The sequence below is a fragment of the Lutra lutra genome, chromosome 4, assembly GCF_902655055.1.
Source record: "Lutra lutra chromosome 4, mLutLut1.2, whole genome shotgun sequence".
NCBI lineage: Eukaryota > Metazoa > Chordata > Mammalia > Carnivora > Mustelidae > Lutra > Lutra lutra.
This window is the reverse complement of record NC_062281.1, coordinates 143,410,477-143,425,932: the sequence shown is the minus strand read 5'-3', so window position 1 is coordinate 143,425,932 and position 15,456 is coordinate 143,410,477. Positions and strand designations below refer to the sequence as shown.

The following is a 15,456-nucleotide window of genomic DNA, read 5'->3' as shown; positions in this document are numbered from 1 at the left end:
TTTTTGAATATAGTGTATGTGAATATGTGGCTAATATTATATTTTAAGCATGTGCAAGGGAATGAATCTATAATGTCTAGCTCTACTTTAATGTGAGACACTTCTCTGATATTGATGCACCGTATTATAGAGGATTAAAATTTAAAGACTTATTCATAATCCTTTTCATTTTATATTTCCCCAGACAACTTGTAGAGATCGATGTTGGGTGTTTTTGTGTGTTGTATGTTATTTGTTTTAGATGTACTGTTTTTCAGGTCTACTTCTCTGAAGTAAGATGACTTGTCAAAAATTCTGTGTGGCTTTGTTACATTGGGGTAAGTAATTTGCTTTTTAAATCTCCACATATAAGAGATTTTGCCCTTAGAGATGCTGTTTCTTTTTTTGGCTAGCAGAATGTCCCCTGTCTGCGTTAGAAATTCTCATGCTCATGATTAAAAATACAAACCAAACCAAAGTGTAAGGGTGAAAATGAAAAAATCCTTCCCAATTTCCTGGGCACAACCTGACGTGTAACTTTCCAGAACTGTAACACACAAACACACACAATTTGTATCTATGGTTGTGAAAATAGAATTGGTCTCTATTGTTCTGTTATTCTTTTTCTGCTTAATAGTTTTTCAGTTTATCATGACAACTTTTTTTTTTTTTTTTTTTACTGAGTACTTACTGATATGCTTATTCATTTAATGGTTGCATAGCAATGAATTTATGACTGTACCTTAAATTATTAATTTACTAGACCAATTCCCCATTGATAGACATTTCTTTATCTGTTACAAATAATGCTGCATTGAAATCCGTGCATATATCTTTGTATATTTGGGAGGATATTCCTGTTGATTAATTATGAAAGAGGAATTTCTATGTTAAATAGTATGCACATTTAAAAATTTGGTAGGTACCGTGAAATCTTCTCTGCAAAGCCTTGAACCATTTGCAGTACCAACACAAATACATGAATCCTATCCCATGGTATTTCTGTTAAAGATGTATATTATCGTTCTTCTACCTTTTTGCCCCATCAAATACGGAAAACATGGCATCTCATTTCAGTTTTATTTACTCGATTATTTGTGAGGTTGAGCACTATTTATAGTCCATTTATATTTCTTTTTTTTTTTAAAAGATTTTATTTATTTATTTGACAGACAGAGATCACAAGTAGGCAGAGAGGCAGGCAGAGAGAGAGGAGGAAGCAGGCTCCCTGCTGAGCAGAGAGCCCGATGTGGGACTTGATCCCAGGACCCCGGGATCATGACCCGAGCCGAAGGCAGAGGCCCTAACCCTCTGAGCCACCCAGGCCCCCCATCCATTTTATTTCTTATGCAAGTTTCTAAATCATGTACTTTGACCATTTTGTTGCTGGGTTTTATCTTCGTACATTTTCAGAATTTCTAAAATATCACTGATATTCAGCACTGTATTAGTCAGTGTTCTCCAGAGAAAGAGAACCAGGAGGATTTATAGAGCAAGATAAAGAGATTTATTATAAAGACCCGGCTCACAAGATGGTGGAGCTTGGGAAGTCCCATGACCTTTGGTTGGTCAGCTGGAGAGCCAGGAGAGCTGATGGGATATGTTCCAGTCTGGATACTGACAGGCTTGAGACCCAAGAAGAGCTGATGATCAGTTTAAGTCCAAAGGAAGGAAAAGACTGAAGTCAGTCAGGCAGCTAGATTTCCCTCTACTTCAGCCTTTTTGTTTTATTCAAGTTTCCAACTGATCCATAAGGCCCATCCATGTTTCCATGGTAAGGAGGGCAATCTGTTTTTCTCATTTTACTGATTCAAATGTTCAGTTCATCCACAACATCCTCACAGACACTCCCAAACTTTTTCACCAAATGACTGAGCACTCGGTAGCCCTAGACAAGTTGACACATTACCTTAATCATCACAAGCCCTTAACCATTTATTATGTTTTGCAGATTTTTTTCTTCCTGCCCACTGTTTGCTACTTTGTTTTCTTTTATAATACAGAAAATTTATTTATGCACACTAACATCCTTATACATGTATAGAAACATGATATGGCGACACTTGAATGTTTTAATTTAGTAAATGTAGCATTATTAGGTTATAAATGTATAATACATCAGATGTTAGTGAAAACTAATTCTCTGTACCAAGGAGCAATTTACTTGGTGATAATATGTAAAATATATTGCTATGACACAAAATAATGGATTTATTCTTAAGTGGAAGGGAGATGCCATTTTAAATGCTATTTTACATTATAACTCCAGTAGACAATGACAAGTATTATGTTCTAAGGGGATATTGTCAAGTGGTGGTGTTTATGTTGAACATTTCCATCTTGAATATCACCAGAAGACTTAAATGTATACTAGTCTTCCTTCTATCTACTGCAGGAGTATCCTCAAGTGAAAGCTCACAGATAATTTTTTTTAATTAATTTTATTTTTTATAAACATATAATATATTCTTATCCCCAGGGGTACAGGTCTGTGAATCACCAGGTTTACACACTTCACAGCACTCACCATAGCACATACCCTCCCCAGTGTCCATAATCCCACCCCCCTCCCAACCCCCCTCCCCCCATCAACCCTCAGTTTGTTTTGTGAGATTAAGAGTCACTTATGGTTTGTCTCCCTCCCAATTCCATCTTGATTCATTTACTCTTCTCCTACCCCCTTAACCCCTCATGTTGCATCTCCTATCCCTCATATCAGGGAGATCATATGATAGTTGTCTTTCTCCGATTGACTTATTTCGCTAAGCATGATACCCTCTAGTTCCATCCTCTAGTTCCATCCATCTAGTTCCATCGTCGCAAATGGCAAGATTTCATTTCTTTTGATGGCTGCATAGTATTCCATTGTGTATATATACCACATCTTCTTTATCCATTCGTCTGTTGATGGACATCTAGGTTCTTTCCATAGTTTGGCTATTGTAGACATTGCTGCTATAAACATTCGGGTGCACGTGCCCCTTTGGATCACTACGTTTGTATCTTTAGGGTAAATACCCAGCAGTGCAATTGCTGGGTCATAGGGTAGTTCTATTTTCAACATTTTGAGGAACCTCCATGCTGTTTTCCAGAGTGGTTGCACCAGCTTGCATTCCCACCAACAGTGTAGGAGGGTTCCCCTTTCTCTGCATCCTCGCCAGCATCTGTCATTTCCTGACTTGTTCATTTTAGCCATTCTGACTGGTGTGAGGTGATATCTCATGGTGGTTTTGATTTGTATTTCCCTGATGCCGAGTGATGTGGAGCACTTTTTCATGTGTCTGTTGGCCATCTGGATGTCTTATTTGCAGAAATGTCTGTTCGTGTCCTCTGCCCATTTCTTGATTGGATTATTTGTTCTTTGGGTGTTGAGTTTGCTAAGTTCTTCATAGATAATTTTTTAATGTCATGATTTTAACTATTATAAATCATAGTATGCTTCTGTTTGAAATTAGTCACCCATTGCCAATGACTTTTTAAAAAAATTTATTTATTTATTTGAGAGAGAGAGAGAAAAAAAGAACATGAGTGGGAGAAGCAGACTCCCCACTGAGCACCAAGCCCAAGGCCTGGGTCCATCCCAGGAGCTGGATCATGACTTGAGCAGAAAGCAGGCACTAAGCAAATGGGCCACCCAGGCTCCCGGCCCACCAATGACTTTTGAACACAGTATTCTCTGACTTGTTTCTTACTGCATTCTAGAGATATTTTGATTAAAAAAAAAAAAACAAAAAAACTCAAATCCTCTAATTTAGGCTGTGTTCCAAGTTTTTTAAAACTAAAGTCAGGCTGGGGTGCCTGGGTGCCTCAGTCAAACATCTGCCTTCAGCTCAGGTCATGATCCCAGAGTCATGGGATCAAACCCTGCATCAGACTCCTTGATGAGCAAGGAACCTGCTTCTCCCTCTCCGTCTACTGCTTCTCCTGCTTGTGCTCTTTCTCTGTCAAGTAAATAAATAAAATTTCTTTTTAAAGATTTTATTTATTTGACAGACAGAGATCACAAGTAGGCAGAGAGGCAGGCAGAGAGAGAGAGAGAGGAAGGGAAGCAGGCTCCCTGCTGAGCAGAGAGCCTGATGCGGGGCTCGATCCCAGGACCCCGGGACCATGACCTGAGCTGAAGGCAGCAGCCCCAACCCACTGAGCCACCCAGGCGCCCCAATAAATAAAATTTAAAAAAAAAATTAAAGTCAAGCTTTTTTTTAAACAAAACCCATTTTAGCTGGCAACCATATTGGGAGCTTGTCCAGCTGTCCACCTGTGTGTTCTAAGCATCTCCTTGGCTAATCCAATCTGAAGGTGCTCTTCTAAGCTTCTCTCCAAGTTTTCTTCATGCACACTGTTCTTTCTCCTTGTAGCCATTTATAGATTTATAGAAAATACCCATAATAACTCCACTGTTAACAGATTTCAGAAAACCTATACTACAGGGGATTATCAAAAAGTAACAACATACTCATTCTCTCCCCAATGAGAGAATTCACTAATTTTTATTAGGCTCCATTCAATGTGTTTCATATTGGCTTTCCAAAAGGTTTGTTGTTTGATGAAGTTTTTTGAATCAGGAGAGTTCTTGGGATGTTGTTACCATGATAACATATGTCTTCAGATGCAAATTCTGGATTCCTGGCTGTTTAGGGCTCATCTGGAGGGAAAGAAATATTATTTGCAAAAGAAGTGTGTAAAATAGAACCATCTTTTAATTAAACCGATTCAATAGTTGCTATGTCTATGAAGTTTATTATTACATTTTAAATTTCAAATACTTCTTTGAGGATTTTAGACTCATTCAATTCAGCCAACTGAATATTCCATGTGCAGCTAGAAAATGTGCTTTTAGTTAATACCAACAAATATTCATAGTTTTGTAAAACCAAAGAAATAATCTGTTTTTATTGACAAGTGCTAATTTCAGAAACATGTTAGAAAGATGAAGTCCAAAGGAACACAGTTGTAATGAAGAGTCACTTTTGGTGAAGTTATGTTACCTAATTGTTATCAGTGTGGGCAAAATGTTAGTCATGTTGGTCATCTTCGCTTTAATTTTTGCATCTGATACCTTTTTATGTTAGTTCACTTTTATGGAAAAGTTTAGAAATCAAACTTTAACAGTCACTACCTATATATTATTTAGATATTTTTACATATATTACTTTAATAATTTAAAGCTTTTTTGGTGAACTGGTTTTTAGAAAAATTGTAATTTTCTTACCTTTTTACATTTACCCTAATTCTTTAAAATTCTCATTCCATGCAGATCCATGCAAAATTCTCAGAATTCTCATTCTGCATTGGTTTATATGTGAAGCAACACAGCTGTTGAATTATATGAGTAACTTGTAAAAGAAAGAATTATTGAGAATTAATTATTATTTTATTTTCAAACAATTACTGATTAAAAAAACAAGTACCACTCCAGAATTTTTGGGGTATGAGATTATATAATTATTCTTAATTTTTATATGTCTAAAAATTGAGAATTGTCTTTAACCAGCAATGGAATTTTTCTATCTTTGTGCATTGATTCTTGGAGAGTTCATTAAAGACATGTCTTAGACAATGTCCTATATCTGAGGATATAGGACATTGTCTAGGGTAGATTCAAGAGATCATCCAGCTGTTCTGATGCTGAAGATAAATTCTTCTAAAAACACTCATAGTGCTAACATTTTGGTAATATTTTCTTTAAGAAATATTAAAATAACACTTTAATATTTGTTTATATATATAAATTGCACATCCAGATATTTCCCACTTATACTGGAAGCTCATTAGAATTTTTTTTTTTTAAGTGCTCAACATCACTTGGCATCAGGGAAACACAAATCAAAACCACAGGGAGATACCACCTCACACCAGTCAGGATGGCTAAAGTCAGGAAGCAACAGGTGTTGGCCAGGATGCGGAGAAAGGGGAACCCTCCTCTTACCTTGTTAGTGGGAATGCAAGCTGGTGTAGCCACTCTGGAAAACAGTATGGAGGTTCCTTAAAAAGTTGAAAATAGAGCTACCCTACGACACAGCAATTGCGCTACTGAGTATTTACCCCAAAGATACAAATTTAGTGATCCGAAGGGGCACATGCACCCGAATGTTTATAGCAGCAATGTCCACAATAGCCAAACTACGGAAAGAGCCTAGATGTCCATCAGCAGATGAATGGATAAAGAAGATGTGGTATATATATACAATGGAATATCAGCCATCAAAAAACACAAAATCTTGCCATTTTCAATGACATGGATGGAATTAGAGAGTATTGTGCTAAATGAATTAAGTCAAACAGAGAAAGACAATTATCCTATGATCTCACTGATATGAGGAATTTGAGAAACAAGACAGATGATCATAAGGGAAAGGAGGGAAAAATGAAACAAGATAAAACCAGAGAGGGAGACAAACCATAAGAAACTCTTCATCTCAAGAAACAAACTGAGGTTTGGTGGAGTGGAGGAGAGTGGGAAGGATGGGGTGGCTGGGGACGGACACTAGGGAAGGTATGTGCTATGGTGAGCACTATGAATTGTGTAAGACTGATGAATCACAGACCTGTACCCCTGAACCAAATAATACATTATATGTTAATATAAAAAAATAATTTTTTAAGAAAAAGTGATTGAAATATTTAGCTATAATTTTTTTCATTAAAATGTAAATATAGAAGGCTAGATTAATCAGCATTTGAAAATGCTTCATTTGAAGTATTTGAATTCAATTTTCAAAGCAATTTTCAGATTTCCAAGAAGAGGTGCTAAAGGGTGAAGTTATCTCAGTAAATTAATGTACCCTTCCAAGTATCACACATTGTATAATGGAAGCCCAGGGCTCTGCATTAGGCACGGACTGAGCACTACATGGTTTAATCTCAGGTATTTCCTATTTATGTCTTAATCAAAATGATGAATTATTTTTCTGTGTGTCTTTAATATCCTAACAGAATTTATTTATTTGACAACTGCACTTAACTTGGCATATCCAATTACTCCCTGGAGATTTAAGCTGTCTTGCATGCCACCAAATACAACTTACGACTTCCTCTTGCCAACTGGAATCTCCAAGAACACTTCCAATCTGAATGAACATTATGAGGCAGTTGTCAAAGCTAAATTGAATTTGAGTACTACCTACTTTTATAACTTATCTTCCAAAACAACTTTCTACTGTTGCTTTTGGAGCAAGGAAGATAAAAACTGTTCTGTACATGCAGACAACATTGATGGGAAGGACTTTGTTTCAACAGTGAATTCTTTAGTTTTTCAACAAATAGGTAAGTATATTAATGTTCCAAGCATTACCTATTAACTGTGTGTTTTTTTAAAGATTTTATTTATTTATTTGACAGAGAGCATAAGCAGGCAGAGTGGCTGGCAAAGGGAGAGGAAGAAACAGGCTCCTGGAAGAGCAGGGAGCCCGATGTGGGGCTAGGGCTCGATCCCAGGACCCTGGGATCATGACTGGAGCTGAAGGCAGTTGCTTAACCAAGCCACCCAGATGTTCCCCGAGTAACTGTTTTAAACAAAATGTTTTCCTTCTCTGAAACCTGTATGAAGAAATGTAATATAGATGGGATTCTTATACATATCATCGTTTTATATTAGTAATAATACTATGATTCATCATGTGACCAAACTAATGAACCCCAAATTATTTTATATTTTATAAAAATACAATCAGGGGACTCTTTTTTCCTATAAATCTATTACTTGCAATCTTCTAAATTTGCTTTAAAATAGAAAAAGCACACCTTATTTTGTTGAATAGATAAAATATTCAAAATATTCAACTGTTGGGGGCACCTGGGTGGCTCAGTTGGTTAAGCGTCTACCTTCAGCTCAGGTCATGATCTCAGGATCCTGGAATTGAGCTCTGCATTGGGCTCCTTGCTTAGTGGGGAGTCTGCTTCTCCACTCCCTCTGCCTTTCCCCAACCCCTGGTTTGTGTTCTCTGTCTATCTCTAATAAATAAATAAAATCTTTTAAAAATATTCAACTGTTGAATTAAATTTTAAAACACTTATGAATAATATTTGTTCAAGCAAGGAAACTCTCAGTAGCCAATTACATATTTTAAATCAAGGGGGTTTTGTTGTTTAAGTATAATGCATACTGAATGTAGCTAGCGTAATAATTCTGCATCTGAAAATCAAAACCACAAAGTTATTTCCAAGCCTTCTGGAAAAGCTAACAGAGCAGCGTCAATTAAATCAGTATACAGAGACCTATAGTAGGAAAATAGAGGCACACATAAGTATAACACTCCTATAAAGGGTTAATTAGAATTTCTCAATGTCAACATTATTAACATTTTGGGCCAGACAATTCTTGGTTATGGGGGGCTGTTCTGTGTATTGTAGGATGTTTAGTAACATCCCTGGCTTCTGCCTATTAGATGCAAGTAGCTCCTTCCCCCAAACATATCTCCAAATACTGCCAGATGCCCCTGAGGGCCAAATTGTCCTTGTTTGAGCATCACTGATTAGATGGTAGAAACACTCCAGTTCATTGAAATTAGTGCAGGAGTAAGAACAAAGCATAAATATACAATAAAATCAGAGTTTTAAAACAAGTTAGTAGTTATAGCTCCTAGTGTCTCCAAATGAGTCGATGGCCATTAATTAATAAAATTCATTTGATTTTAAATGAGGCATAGATATTTTTTTAAATTCATAGGGGAACTTAGCTATTCGGCAATTATTAAATATACCAAGAGTGAACTTAATAAGGCACGGTCTTTGTGATGAGCTTTGATCAAAAAGTGTTAGTACTTTCTTCAGTTTTCAAGAGGAATGATTATGATGCTGTAGATTTAAATTTTACACATAAATAAAGCTTCCATAACCAGTTGCTTCTTAGTGTCTTTAACTAAAATTGGTAGGTTAAGTGGCAATTGCTGAGGATTTCAACAGGTGGTCTATCAGGCATGCTGTTTACTTCATAAGGGCTCAACAGTGTTGTAAAATCCCGACCAGCTACAAATCCTTCAGGTTTGGGGAAATATGTTAGCGTTGTCTTGGATTAGCCATTATTTGTAGTTGTTGCTACTCTTGCTTTTTAAATTACAAATCACCAATAATTTATTACCAGGTGAGTTTTCCAGTGCACAGTGAAGTATATTTGCATCAGTTGTATTTGGAGCCTATGATATTACAATAACAAGAATTCAAGACATGAATCATGGTTCACATGTGAATCACTGTGCTTTTAGTGCTAAAGTAGACTCAGAAATACTGCTCCAATTTGCTCGTCCCTTGATATTGAATATTTTTTTTTCCTCTTCGAAAGTGAGCATGAACTGAGCTAGGTGAGGTCTTTTGTCCTGCTTAAGCAGTTGAAGATTTGGGGAAAAAAAAAGAAGTTTGAGAATTTAACTCTGTTACTTACCTAAAAGGAAACTGGGGACCTCGGGGGCTAAGTGACTTAGGTAGATACATACCACTGGTTAGAGCCGGTTCTTTTTCTCTCAGAATAGGTAATGGAAGTTGTATCAGAACACTGGTAAATTTAATTTAGTTCTTCTCTTTCACGGAGTTGTTCTGAATGTTTTTCAGATTTAATGTAGTTTATTTTTAATTCAGGTGCAAACTGGAACATACAGTGCTGGATGAAAGAGGACTTGAAATTATTCATCTGTTATATGGAGTCATTATTTAAGAATCCTTTCAAGACTTATGACCTTAAGGTCCATCTTTTATATGTTCTGTAAGTGCCAAATAAATTAATTTGGAAATTTCTATGATACAATTTTTTTTAATGCAAGAGCTTCCATATACAGAAGTGGATTATGAAAACTCTCCTCTCCCTACATTTCCTTTTGTATGTATATCCATTTCTAGAAGGCAGTTTTATGTATTTTTCATACAATATTAATCTCTGTTAGGTTTCCTCTTTGCTCCTCCTGTTGATTAAGGTAGCAAGACACAGCAATTATGAATGGGCGTGTATTCTGCAAGAAGGATGAACTCAGTTCAGGGCTCTTAGATATTTGAGTGCCAGGGGAAAACTTGTTATACATTTCTTTTTCAAGCAGATTCTTTTCTCCTCTTTGATCATTTTATTAGCTTAGAAATGTAAGTGTTCAATATTCATTTGTGCAGGGCAGAGAGTCAAGATGATGGTTTTAAATAGCCATACACTTATGATTCCAGCAAAGACATCATTCAAGTTTCCTAATAACTTCAGTGACAATATGTATCATTTCTAGATGAATTTTAGGTCTTTAAAAATTTTTCCTAATTTGTTCTTTTCTGTGACGCTTAAGGAGAAGGACACTAATTCCCTTCAGTTCTACAGTTTTGAGGGCGTACTGTTGAGAGGCAATGTGCTAGAAACTTTGTATATAAACATGAGTCAAGATAGGAAGTGGAATAGTGGTTACCAGGGACTAGGGATGGGGGCGATGGCGAGTTCCTGTTTAATGTACAGAATTTCAGTTTGGGAAGGTGAGAAGAGTTCTGAAGCTGGATTGTGGTGATGATTATTGGACAATGTGAATGTACTACTGTCACTGAACTGTACACTCAGAATGGAAAATTTTATGTTATGTATATTTTAAATAAAATAATTATATTAATTATATATTTAAAAAATCATTTTAAGTTAAAATAATTTATTTTTTAAATTTAAATTCAGTCCGCCAATATGTAGTATACCCTTATAAATTAAAATAATTAAAAGAGAAATTTAAAGATGTTAAAAAGAAAAGAAGGGTTATGCTGTCTGTCTCAGAGTCATCACAGACTACTGTTTGGGCAGATTCGCACATGGCTTCAGTTGGAGTAGTTACTCTTGTATGTTGTTTAGGAATGTACGTGAAACCACGGGAGCACAAGATTGTTGGGGAAGCCTTAGGTGGGGATGGCTAGTGCAGCTGAATTCTAGATGACTCTGGAAGCCTGCTAGCCCCTGTTTCTTTGGGTAGTTCTCATTAGGGACAACATTCTGAATGGGACTGTCCGATTGGTGAGAAGGTGCCCCAGCTGCCAGTGTTTGAGCTGTACAAAATGTTAGATTTTCCAGACAAGTGCTGGGCAGCCAGGAAACCTGATTCATGTTCACAACAGAAATGACTGTGCTATGGATCTCTAGAGGCGAACAAAGTAACGGGTTGTAAAGTGGGAAAGGTTGGAGTAGTAATTGGTGATGGACAGCCAAGGGTGGACATTAAAAGGACAGGAAAGAATGAGCTTGTTTCTATTCTGTAAATTATGACCCAGCAGGGAAAGAAAGGTTGAAGATATGGTGTAAGAGAATCCATTGAAGATCTATGACAGAGAGTGAGTATTTAAATAAGTAAGTTCCAGGAAGAGAGCACAGATGGAAGGAGGCTCACTTCAACTTTGAGTAATGAGGAAAGAAAGGAAACCCTCTTTTGGTTGGAGATATATTTGAAGTTTAGAGCAGAAAATTTCCTACTTTTTTGAGCAAAGTAGATTTTGGTTCAGAGAAGAGAATTCCTTTGCAATGTAGCACATTCCTACGATGACCTAAATGTTTTGAATGGTAATCAGAAACTCTCTGGGTGCTTATTCAAGAGAATTTCAAATGTTATCAGCAGGGTGGGGCAGTGTGCTTGTTGTTAAAGCTCTATCTATAAGGATTTAAATTTTATTATGTATAGATTATATTTACATCTAGAGGTCTGCATTTTCAGAAAAAGATATATCTGAGTTTATCAGAATATTACAAAGTTGCATAGTAACTTGGCTACAGCTATGAATTTTCGTTTCACTTCACTCAGACAAGTAGTCACTGGTCTATTCATATAAATTGTCAGATCCAGGAAAATGAGAAAATTATGATAAATTAACTAGATTTTTAACTTGCTCATATGATGAATTTAGCAGATTGTTTTGACCTGCTATTATTATTATTATTATTATTATTAGCGATGGAGAGAGAGAAGTTGGAGGAAGGGCAGAGGGAGAGAGAGAAAAAGAATCTTAAACAGGCTCCCTACCCAGCACGGAGCCTGACTCAGGGCTCCCTCTCACAGCCCTGAGATCATGACCTGAACTGAAATCAAGAGTCAGGTGCTTAACTGCCTGAGACACCCAGGCATCCTGAACTGCTTTTATTTTGAACTCAGGCTTCTAAAAATATCAGTACAGGAAAACTTATCATAATTGCATGCAGTTTGAGAAATATTGTGGGGTTGTGGCGTTCCCCCTCCCACATTAATTGTTCTCTCCTTTATACAATTTGGTTAATATGTCCAATTTTACCCATTGTTACATGCTGTTTCTGTCTTGAATTCTGTTATGTGCATCTTTGGGCACTATATCTCCAAATAATTTAAATAAGACTTTTCAGATTAGAAGGAAGAGATAGTCAGTATAATGAACAAGACCTCCATGGGAGGGAAAATCCATAAGGTTGGTTTCTGTAAGAAGAGATTTTAAATAAAAATCCCCTTCTCCAGACATTAGAGAATCCTTGGAAGAAATCTTTCAAATGCTTCTATGTGTAAATAAGTATGTTTCTTAAAGGAACTAAAACCTAATGTTTATAAGGGGTTTAAAGCCCTATAAATATGTCCCTTAAGGGAAAGCATTGTTTGAGCTCAGATATTAATGTTTGTAGAGAATCCAAAGGAGAGATACCATAGAAATGTGCTATTTTCAACTGCTTTAGGACATTTTATCTTTGACATGGAACAGAAATCCTTTTCTTCCTTCATGAGATGTTTACTGTGTGCACCAGCCCCTGAGCTGAGTGTGGGCAACCACGCTGAACAGCTCAGACACAGCCCTTGCCCTCCTGGAGCTAAAAGTGAAGATGAGGAACATAACAAAGTTTGAGAACACTGGTGAAATAAACACAGGGACTTGTGAAAACACATAGAGACAGGCACTAGAAGTATCTGCCTGGATTACGAGGGGGACACAGGATGAACCAGGTAGAGTGAGGAGCATTTGCAAGGTCCCAAGTTCACATCTGGTCATTTGAGGACATGAAAAGGTAAGTATGGTTGCGTTATCAAGTTGGGGAATGGTGAGAAATGGAGGTGGATGAATAAGGGTCATCCAAAGAGTTTGGGCTTCTGTAACTGCTAACACCTCATTTACTCTGTCTCTTTACTATTGCCTATCAGCATTCCTGGTGATTTCCATGTCCATATGGATGACCTTCAACTTCTTGAAGGCTTTACTTTCCCTATTCTTGCTTCTTCACCCCATTTGGTTCACCCATTCTTGTGGACTTGCTCCAGACCTTGCCATTACTGGTAACTGTGTTCTGTTTGTATTTCAGAGTCAAGCACCTCACTCTCTGACCATCTCCCCCTCCTCCTCCTCACCTTAGCCTTCTTCCCTCTATTGCCTCAATGTCTGGAATAATTCTCCATGTTTTTTGGCTCTGCCTTCTGAATTTCTGTTTCTTCCATTTCTTCTGTACATCTCTGCAGTGGGGGAATTTTCTCAGAACAATTTTGGGAATCCAGTGGCTTTGTTTAGTTTTGTACCCTTTCAGTTTGAGCTAGTAGTGTTTCTGCTACCTGTTCTCTCACAGGAGCCACACAGCCTCTTGTGACTCTCACTGTGATTCACCCCATTAGGTAAAAGCCCACAGGTCTCTTAGAGATAAGCCCTCCTCTGCTTTCTCTTTGATCTTTGCTTGGAAGCCATGTCCTAGCAGCGACATCTATGCCATCTAGAGAGACTAGGTATCTCGCAGCTCTCGTCTTGGTTTCTTTTGTTTAACAGCCCTTTGCTCAATATATATCTCTCCTCTTGTGGCAAGAAGAAGCCAAGAGGCACCTTCAAACACCTCCTTGGCAATTTCCTGCAGCAGATCACCCAGTTCAGGAGGCACACGCTGTGTACAGCGTGCTTTCTGCCCCTACGTAAGATTCTCTTTCCTCCAGTTTCCGGTCCATGTTCTTCACTTCCTCTTGTACCCTCACTGGCAGTGTCCTCAAACTCCACATTTCCACTCACAGTCTATTCAAGGCAATTTAGGATTTCTTTAGCCTGTGTCTCCAAATTGTTCCAGCCTCTGTCTGTCACCTGGTGCTAAAGCCACTCCCACATTTTTAGGTGTTATTGTATGGCATCATCCCATTTCCATGTACCAATACCTGTCTTGGTTATCTGTGCTATATAATAAGCTACCCCCAGTTTAGTGGCTTAACACAACAATCGTTTATCATTTCACAGGCCCTGTGGTACAGGAATCCAGACGCTGCTTAGCTGGGGACCTCAAGGTCTTTCACAAGGTTGCAGTGAAGATGTCAGCTAGAACTGCAGTTATTTCAAGGCTTAAGTTCAGGAGGATCTGTTTCCTGGGCTTCCTAGTTCCTCATGGGCTATTGGACGGAGGGCCTTAGTTCCTCCCAGGCTGGGGCTGGAGGTCTCCTTCTGTTCCTTCTCATGTGGATTTCTCCATAGGTTATGCTACAACATGGCAGCTGGCTTCCCTGAGAAAGAGCCAGAGACACTCCCTGATGACCTTACTTTGGATTTTCAGCAGGAAAACCGGAGCTGTGGGGAGGTTCTCTTACAATTGCTTTTCTCACCAAAACCTACCAGCCTGCTCATATCAGTGCTCACACAGCATCCTTCTCTTCTCTAATCATGGATGAGTTCTCTGTGTTCCAATTTCAAGTGAACCCTTTCTCATGTGTTTTGAGTCCCATCCCCTGTAGCTTACTCAAGGACTTTGCTCTTATAGTTATCCCCTCTCTTCCTTGCATTATCAAGCTTTCTTCTCAGCTGATAACACACTGTAATAACTCCCATTTAAGACATAGATCACACATTCCATCAAGTCAGCACCCCATTTCACTGCTTCCTTTAAAGAAAATCAAGTTTTAAAGTATTTGAATATATTATATTTTCGTAAGTTCCTTCTGGCCGTGAGGGAGTAATACAGTCTGGGATTACTCTTCTGTCATAAACAATTAGAGAACTGGATAAAAATGTAGGAGACATCTACTTCCAGATATGGGACAAAAGCAGAACAGAACTGTGATTTCTTTTTCTTTCTTTCTTTTTTTTAAAATTTTATTTATTTATTTGAGAGAGAGAGAATGAGAGAGCACCGAGGGAAAAGGAGAAGCAGGCTCCCCGCTGAGCAGAGAGCCCAGTGTGGGGCTCAATCCCAGGACCCTGAGATCATGACCTGAGCCAAAGGCAAACAGCCACCCAGGTGCCCCTGTGATTCCTGAGAAAAGGAAACAAAGTGAATCCTGAATTACTCAGGCTCTCTGGACTAAAGGGAATTTTCGGAACGTGGCTCAGAGCTGGGAGACTCAAGTGGAGCCCAGTGATTTTGCTGGATCAAGGAGACAGAAGTAGGAGTTCAGAGAGCATAGGGAAGCTTGAATTTGTGAGGTAGAGTATTTGATGCAGGGGGGTACACAGAATTAGTACTGGGGTCCCCTTGACTGATGACCAGTCTGCCCATGATGTTTGGTAAGAAACTGAGTTGGATAAGAAATACTAGGAAGAGAACAACCACCAGGAACTATAAACTAAACAATT

At 38.0% G+C, this 15,456-nt stretch overlaps 1 protein-coding gene across 16 annotated transcripts in view; it reads left to right on the top strand.

The window, feature by feature from the left end:
• LEPR (leptin receptor) overlaps window positions 1-15,456 on the top strand; it is a 121,642-nt gene that overhangs the window by 52,884 nt on the left and 53,302 nt on the right. For 12 of the 16 annotated variants that reach the window (XM_047724823.1, XM_047724809.1, XM_047724811.1 and 9 more), the window contains 3 exons: window positions 258-317; window positions 6,916-7,245; window positions 9,553-9,676. In XM_047724823.1, the coding sequence (XP_047580779.1) occupies window positions 278-317; window positions 6,916-7,245; window positions 9,553-9,676 (494 nt within the window). In that variant the 5' untranslated portion in view covers window positions 258-277. Of the gene's footprint in view, window positions 1-238; window positions 318-6,915; window positions 7,246-9,552; window positions 9,677-15,456 lie in introns of those variants that run through there. The other 4 variants (XM_047724813.1, XM_047724814.1, XM_047724816.1 and 1 more) reach the window with 2 other exon arrangements.